Below are 8,982 nucleotides of genomic sequence, written 5' to 3'. Positions count from 1 at the left end.
ATGATAATGAACAGGATTATATTCGGGGTGTTTCTCATCCTCACGTGCCGGCCCCCGTCCGTGCACCGGCACCCACCCCCACTACTGTCCCCCACTGGCAGCGGTGGCGGCTGCGGGTGGTGCGGTCTATCGGCGATCGGCGTTCAGGCGACTCCACTTGCGCAAGGTTAGTATATTGCGTTTGAAACGTGTTTCTTTTTTGTTCTCCCATCTTTGCCCAATGGGTGGTAAAGTTTCCATTAGAGCGTCCTGGGAAGTGTGTTTGTGTGCGTGTGTGAGCGGCCGTTAATTGAGCGGCTTTTTAGGTGGCGAGGGACAAATTTGCCAAACCCCAGCCGCACGCTAATCAGTTGAGCATGGAGAAGTTTGTGCGTGTTTTGGCCTGAGTTTTTCCTCGCCTTTTTTACTTTCTTTGCTTTATTTTGGGATTTTTTTAGTAAACGGTTTAGTTCAATATCATCATCTCGACTCTATGCACTTATCGGTGGTTAGGCACGTTGCTCGTTGTTGATAAAGCGATCGCTCGATCAAGCGGCGTTTCCTCTTATTTGCTCTCACTTTTCCGGCATATTTTCCACAAATCGCTCGCACCGTACGCGGATGTGCGCTGGATGTGCAAATAGACCCATCCGAGCATCCGCTCGATTATTAATCGTACCACTCGGACCCAGGTCGGAGAGGTGCAATAAAGCACCACCGACTGAACGACGATCCCTCGCAAAGAAGAGTTACATTTTTTTGTTTGTGTTGTTTAGCTTCGTTCCACTATCAAATCAACATTTGCCAACCGCCAGGATATGCGGATATGGGCACGCGTTGCCTAGGGATCCTCACTCGCGAGTGTTTGCCTTTCGACCGGAGGGAAAACTATTCCAGTCGTGGTGGAAATTAGCCAGCGTTTTTCATGTGCGCGCGTGTGTGTGTGTGTGTGTGCTGGTTGCCAGTTCTCTCGAGAGGAAGTACCACTCGAACGCTGGAGCGCATCCGCTGTTATTGGCCACGCTCTTAAACCGTGAGAGCCCTCGGTGGTGGAAAAGTGTAAACAAAAACAACGGTGAAAATTGTGTTTGCAACACAAAAACAAAACAAAAAAAAACATCGCTCAGTCATCCTGTTGCTATGGTTTCCGGGGAAACCATCAACCCCGTCGTCGGTCGAGGTTTGCTCGAATTTCATCGTTACACAGCCTACACCCGGTTGGTATTAATTGATCGTGACATATCCCACCCTCGAGGGTGGGTTTTCCGCCTTTGAAGGATCATAATTGTGTGCATGTGCCGATGCAAACCCCCGAGGGGATTGCAGCTGGTATTGATATTGCTTTTCCCGCGATGGGTTGCGATGCGTTTCGTCCGTCGTCAGCAACCTCTCTCTGGGGTGAAACGTCCACTCAACCGGTGCCTGTGGGGTTGGGCGTGATTGAATTAAGCGTCCGAGCTCGGTGACCCGATTTTAATTGGCACCCCGTGCGGGGTTTGGTCGGGCGGTTGATTGATTTTAATGATTCATTTCCCTCCAGCTGATACGCTCGGAATACTGCGGCGTGACATCCTGGGGCTTTAAAAAGGCCCTCGTCCTGGTGCACTGATGGATGGGTGGGAAATTCCCGGTAGAGAGCGAGTGGGTTTATATTTTCGGCGATCGAACGTGAAACCGGGACATTTAATGGCTCACTCAGCAAAGCACAACGGGTTGCAGCGAGCGAACGATCCACTCGTCACTAATCGGAACACTGTGTTCGGGGCGTTTAAGCCACAAAAATAAAAGCCCAACCGCATTCCCGAACGTGGAGCTGTTCCAATGAATCGTCTAATTTGCTGCAACGCAAGGTTGCAGTCGGACGAATTCGAGCGTCCAAAACCGCGTGCCAACATTCTAACCAATCGCAAACGCTCCGCGATGCAGCAAATGAATCGGTAGGGTTCCTTTCCATTCGCTTGCCAAATCGGCCACACGCTGCTAAATAATTCAGCTCGACTGCAGTAAATGTCTGGTGAGCGAAACAGAGCTCCAGCTTGCAGCGAGTTAATTGAAACGGCACATCGACTGGTAGCAAGTGTCGGGAAATTGGACCAACAAATTGGCCTCCATAATATCCACCGAGTGGGTGACGTTCTTCTTGGAAAGGGAACTCCGATGACTCTGCAGCAAGCGGTTTCGAGATGATCAGCACTCTCCTTGAGGCGTTGAAAAATGCGAGCCACATATGGATATTTATGGGCAATATTGTTTCATGTTCAATTTAGATCCTTTCCAATGAGCTGCCGGCTTATGTTTCGGTTTGTTGCGGCATCATTATTGAAGGGTTTTACGAGGGTACCCGAGCCAGGAGTCCTTCATGGCCAAGGATTTTTTGAAATGTCAACGATTTCGTCTGCATGCAAATTTATACCCGGCAATCAAAACGTAACAACTCACTCATGCAGCGCTTTGTTTCTTCGTTTCCAATCGGTCCATTTAATTCGATTCGATCTTCAAATGACCCCACACACTTCGATTGTTCGGAAGTGCGTCATCATCAACGGTATCGCGATTCGGTGGCGTTACAATTTATTGTACCCTCTATTCGCTTCGACGTTAGAATGCCAACGCTCGAAATCTGCTGGACAATGTTCTATAAGCCTAATGCATTGGCCGCGGCAAATCGTTCTAGCTCCGCTTGCCGAGCTGCTGTTAATTACGAGCGCAAGGGCACTTCCTGTGCCGGGTTCTGGTTCGCTAGGTTGCCCCGTTAACAAGCTGCAAAACTTTTGCGAATGCGAATTGCATGAAAAAAAAAAAACTAAGCTCACAGAAAAAAAAGAGGATAGAGAAAAAATCGCACAAATAAATAACAAAAACACACCACCCTCTATTGACTTGCCGCGCGCTCGCCAATTGACCGGCGTTGATTTGTTCGGTTCATTGTTTCGATTTGCTCAACATGGTCGTCTATTTCTAGAGGTGTGCCACCATCCAGCCACGCCACGCACGCGCTCGATCCTGTGGCGCGTACGAGCATGAAGGAGCGTGTGATTTCGCTCGCTTCGTGCGCGGTTCCACGTGTGTTGTGGCGCGGTTTGTGCGCACAAAACGCCATCGCAAATAGTTAGTTTTGCGTTACGCTGTAATGGAGTTGCACCTCGATTTTTTTTTTTGGCATGTACACACCATCCTGTGGTGTGGTGTGCCCAGTTTTTTTTTGCGTTTTTGCTGCTGCAATCAATACCTCCACCCCCCCCCAGCTGCTGTTGCTGCCTTTTTAATGGTGTTTTATGCATGTGTATGTTTTTGCTTGTTTGCCTCACAATTTGCCACCACCGTTTTGTTTTAGCCCTTTCGAGCCACCAGCGGGTGGTAATTGTGTTACTAGTGTCTAGTCTGTTCGGGGGAGCGTTTTGCCTCTTTTTTTTTCGTTTTTGTTTTTGCCCACTCCCACTACACACGAAAGGGTTCGCGGGCAGGATTGCTAATTGTTTTCGTTTCGAGAATTTAATCTCATCGCATTTTCTGTGCTGGAAAATTATTGTTATTCGATACTGAAAAATGCGGATTTATTTCGCAGCACTGGTGAATCTCTTCGTGGTTCCTTTAGGGTTCTTTTTTGAAGGAACAGACAGGAATTTTTGCACCCGCCCAGCATAGCTGTGTAAATCTTTGTTATTGCAGCACGACATTGCAGCAGGTTTCGCTGGGAAAACTGTTCACATTTTTTCACGAAACAAAAAACCCGATGCACCGATTGCAGCGCACAATGCACGATCGGTAAGCAATTGCAATTTACACGATGTACAAACGCCCGCCGACATTCCGCTGAAATGGAACGGAACCGACCGTTTTCCTCGGCAACCAACCTTCCCGCCACCCAGGGTGCTAAATTTCTCGACCGCCCCAAACCCACCGGGAGGGGGATCTTCAGTTGAGCGGAAAATTCGAACAGCGATACGCAATCATGCGTTCGAGAGCACCGTGCCAGCGTGTTAGAAACGTCATGCGAAACGTCACAGCGTGTGTGTGTGTGTGTGTAGGGGGTGGGGGGAACATCCGGAAAGGAAAACGAGAAAATTCCTTCACACCCGACCCACCCACAAACTCAACTCATCCTTCAACCATCCGACGAGCGCAAAATAATATTGTGCAGCGGGGAAAAAAAAACAGCAAGCGGTTGGGCGAGAATGAGCAACGACTGAACGACAAAGAACAAAAGATAAAACAATTTGAAGTGAAAAGGTGATGGTGAAATGAGCAAAAAAAAAAAACATACATCCACACCCTCCCACACGCAGAACAAAACTCACTAAAAAGAGTGGGGAAAGAAAAAAAAAACGAAAACCAGCAGAACAATAAAACACGGCGCCCTTTTTTTTTTTATTCTGCCAGCGTCTCCGCGCTGCAGAAAACCAGAATGTTGCACCGTGTGGCACATGAAGGATGAGGGAGGAGGAGGAATCAGTGGGTGGGTAGGGAGACACGTGCAAAGGGGGCGGACTCATTCGTTCGTGTCGTGGCCACGGCACGACAAAACAGACACACTGGATACGTCCCGGCTGCTGCTGGTGACGGTGCGAGTGACTCAGCTGGTGAAACAGTGGCCCGAAGGTACGGTAGGGCTAAATGAAAGTATATGCAAAGAGCATGAAAATATCAACGCGTGACACACGGTATGGGGGGGGGGGTGGGCAAGAAAACGAGAAGAAGAAGAAGCAGCAGAAAAAAGAACAACACAAATAGCAAAACGCAGCACACCACGGCATAAAAAGTATGCTAAGAGCACATAATCACGGTAGGTTTATTTTTCGCAATTTATTAGCATTCCACTGCACCGCCTCGCCTCGCTTGTCGCCAACTCCCCACCCCACCCATACCACCCACCCATACCTCCCCCCCCCCCTTCCGGGTGAGTGTCGCCGTGCTCGCTGGTGGGGAAAATGTACCGTGAAAATGGGTACGATCATCACGGAGCGTGCGGAATCGTGATTGTTTTCCATTTCCAACTTTTGTGGACTACCCAAACCTGGGTGGGGGAGAGAGGGGGGGGGGGGGCGAGACACATGCTGCCCGTGGGCCGGATGTTCCGGATTCGGCGTTAATGATTCGTTAAAATGAAGATGAGCGCAGCCCCGAAAATGGTGGTGTACGAGTGACGTGTAGCGTCCGTTGGTGAAAATCGCTCCCAAATCGCGCCAGTTTTCCACCACCCTTGAGATGGGGGTTTGGTTTGTGATGGGAAATAGTTTGATAAAACTTTTGTCGACCACCCGACGCACTCGGCGTGGGCATTGGGCATTGTTGCGAGGCACTAATTTTTCGAGTATTTTCCCGGCCAAAGTTCCCCGTGCATAATGTGTAGACGGTTGAAGTTTAGCTCAATCTTACTCTCCATCTCTCTCTCTCTTTCTCTGTCCTACACAAAGCACCGTTTGAGTCTGGGTGTACGTTTGAGTTTGTTGTACGGTTTAAGGATTCAAGCCGAAGGCCCGGGGTGGCAAATTGGCAAGGAAATCCAGCGAACGAACGGATCAATTTTTAATAAACTCTCACCCGCACTCTTCCGCGCTTGAGCAGTTGTTTTGTAATTAAAATTTGCCCCACCAAAGGAAAATGGCACCCGTGGCGGTGCGTGTCCTTGCCACAATGACAATGACAACTCCTCGGCCGAGTGCGATCGCTACCGCGGCGTGGAAATTGAATTCCCAACGAAACCAACAGCACAACCCGACCAGTTGTGTGGAATTAGTTTCGCGCGCACGCCCGCGAGGTTCCATTTCCGCCACTTCCGGGCTCGGTAATGGTCCGATTACGATCGATACTCGCGCTGGCGGCGCTGATGGGAAGTTATAGTTTCCTATCGGAAGCTCCTCCCCAGCCATTGCCGTTGCCGAACGAACGGTGTCCTGCAGTTCCCCGTTCCGTGCAGTTTTCCCAATCGACCGATGGGGGCGGTTGTTGTGAGTAAACTTTGCGATAAATTAAGAAATAATAGCTGCAGGATAATTGATTCGCTCCAAAGTTGTGCTACGTGCGATGGCGCATCTCGTATCTGCATGACCGCCTGACCGGTCGGGACGTTCCCAGGGGAACTCGAGTATGGCAGCAGGGTTGATAGGTATAAATTGGTCACCGGGACGGTGCCTTTTCGGGCTCGAAACGTGCAAACAATGCGCGTTGATGGATCCGGCCAAATATGGCGCACGCCACCTCGCAAAGGGGTCGTTATTCCCGCGGGAACTTTTCGACCCCTGTTCTGTGGGCGACTGTTTTACATCAACTTTGAATTCGCTACGGCTCAATTAGCAAACTTTTGGCACAATTCTGGCACGGCATCGCTGGGAGTGTATGTGTGTTTTATCAGTTCGTTTTGTTTGCTTTGCTGACATATTCATGCGATAAATTGTCTCGCATGGTGGCTTTAAATTTCTCATCTTAGTAGGCCGATTTAAAGATTCGAAAATTGACAGTAAGTGTAACCATCTTGGTTTATCAAAGGTGGGACGTTTTACACTTCATCTTCAAATCGTTCCTTTTACACAACTTCCATTTTCCTTTACATCACACTGCTTCAGACGAGTCGTGTTATGAGCTTTAAACAAAATAACGCTCGAATTCCCCCATTTTAACCCGGCGTCCTTATCGCCCAGCGTCATTAGTGAGGTATTATATATTAACGAAACACGCTAGTTAAACACGCTGACGGTAGGCGAACCCTTGTACTCCTTCGCATCACCAGCCCATTGACAATTGTTGCGTAGCCGTTCGTTCTTCGGCCTTCCAGTGGTGCAGTAAAATGTTTATGTGCTGTAAATTTCCGTACGCTCCCAACCAGCGCCCATAACGGGGCAATTGTAAAATGGTCTAATTGATATTAGCCCACTTCGCGCGCGGACTAGTTCTGCGAGAGGCGTGAGCGTAACAGGATAGTTTTAGGGCTTCTCTGGAAGCCTCTTTTAAAATGTGGACCTCCTCAAGCGCTTCGGGTGCCGCGGGTGGCTCTAATTGCACCCGTGGCTGGGAAAAGCTCGCTCGTGTGAGACTCACATCGGCTAAGGGTTGCTGCGCCTGTTTACAACTTTCGCACCAATTTTTGGGATCGTCCCATCTCACCGTGCCTCCTTTAGCGGGTGCGTAAAGATGGGAAGCACCTCATGTTTACCGGTGCCAACACGAGCTCGTTAAATTGTGTTTGCCTTCCATTACCTTCGACCAGGGCCGGATCTTTATACCCACCTTTGATCGGCTTTTGAACGTGGTCCTTTTGTTTGTGCCCTTCTTTTCTTACTTTCGCTCGTTGATACGATTTTGTATGCACGCAAACGATCCGTCCAAACGGGCGATAAAGGTTCCGGAGATGTTAAAGCTCGCCCAAGGACGCCCCTCCCGAGGTCCGAAGTGCTGAATAATGCAGCTCCGTGCGTGGGGCCAAAAATAGAATGGCAAAAACGCCCTCCAGTAGAACTGCCGTGTCCTTGATGCTTCATTATCACACACTTTCGGGGATCCCGAAAGAGCAATGTGTCATCCGACGTGGGCGCGTTGTTCCGCAGTGTGCCTTATGTCAGAACGTACACCACGTGCCCATGTTCGGTTTCTTCCTGTTTGTCCTGTGAGCTTACCAGCTCCTGGTGAATGGAAATCTCCCTCAGGAGCCCATAGGCAGGCAGCACTCGCTCTCCAGCACTGATTACGGACTCGTTCGGTAAACAATGGCACGCTAAAACGTGCCCAGGCAGGGATTCGACTTTCCTCACTAATCGCCCGAGCTATCCGTGTTCCTGGAAGAGGTCAATCGTCATACCAACCACTGACGTGTGTTTGACGCACACGGTTGCGTTAAGTGGAATGCTTGGCATGTGAACACAAGAGGATGGTAGAAGAAGCCAGCAAAAAAAAAAGACCACACATGCAAGGACCTCACCAAGGACACGCCAATGGGACACATCTCCATCCCGGTCGGGCCGTTCGGAATGGCTATCCAATTTTTGCCGCCCTTTTGTACCACCCATCCCAACGACCGGTCCGTTATGATTCGACCGCTCTGAAGGGTCGGGTCATGAATTCTCAATGACCGTGCGTTGAGCTCGAGTACCGAGAAGGCTTAGACGAACACGCTGCGCCATTGCGCTTCATCGGTGATTTTCTGCCCTCTTTGCCAAACCGAATCTCGTTGGGACCGTGTGAGTGGAAGCTTTCTAGAACTAGGGAGAGAGAGTGAGAGAGACGGAAAGTACGCCCAAATGCCAGCCGCACTTGAAATGGCTGAGATACGGGCCTACGATGGGGTCGGGCAGCACAAATCCTTTACCAGTGAGTCAAACCGAATCAGCTCCATCGTGAAATGCTCCACGGAAGAGGGCGAGCTTTGGCGAACTCGAGGACGAAAGCTGCTGTAAAGGCAGTCGCCCGTACGTACGTACTTTGATGATGGTAATTTGCGGTTCGGAAGTAGGTTAGCTGGGACAAATAAAAAAAAATAAACGAATGGAGCGCAAAAAAAAGTAAAGCAACCGTTTTGCCGTTCGAACTCGTCTTTCGTCGCTTCTATTAGTTGTGTAGGATGTGAGAGAGCGAGAGAGAGAGAGAGAGAGAGCGTGCAGAGAAGGTCCCGGAAGTGTAAAGGAAGCATTTTGGGAAATGTTTTTTGTTCTCTTTCTTATCCATCTCGAACGATGGGGAGAAGAAAAAAAAAACAACTCCCAAAGCTCCCCCAATCCCGGTTAGTTGTCGCAAATTGAAGCCGGGAAATTCGAAGCTGAAGCAAACGAAAGAAACAGAAAACGGGCCAGGTCCGGCGTGGAACGTTTTATGTGATTTTTTTCCGATCCCAAAACCCCCCCAAAAAAAAAAAAAAGAATCGGTGACACGGAACCGTCGGGAAGCTGACGTTAATGGCCGAACCGAGGTTCGGGCTCGAACTAAGCGTTTTCACGGCTGACCTTAGAACCATCGGTCGGTGGGACGGTTGGCGATTAAAAGGCGATTAACGGAACCTGCCCCAACACATAACCG

General features: G+C 49.6%; 1 protein-coding gene across 1 annotated transcript in view; it reads left to right on the top strand.

Annotated features, from left to right (window-relative positions):
- Nucleotides 1-8,982, top strand: part of LOC128730426 (uncharacterized) — a 109,651-nt gene continuing 100,669 nt past the window's right edge. Inside the window, exon 1 of the mRNA XM_053823473.1 lies at nucleotides 1-166. Coding sequence (XP_053679448.1) covers nucleotides 1-166 — 166 coding nt within the window. The remainder of the gene's footprint in view (nucleotides 167-8,982) is intronic.

The sequence above is a fragment of the Anopheles nili genome, chromosome 2 (genome assembly GCF_943737925.1).
Source record: "Anopheles nili chromosome 2, idAnoNiliSN_F5_01, whole genome shotgun sequence".
NCBI lineage: Eukaryota > Metazoa > Arthropoda > Insecta > Diptera > Culicidae > Anopheles > Anopheles nili.
This window is presented reverse-complemented; position numbering and strand designations above follow the sequence as displayed.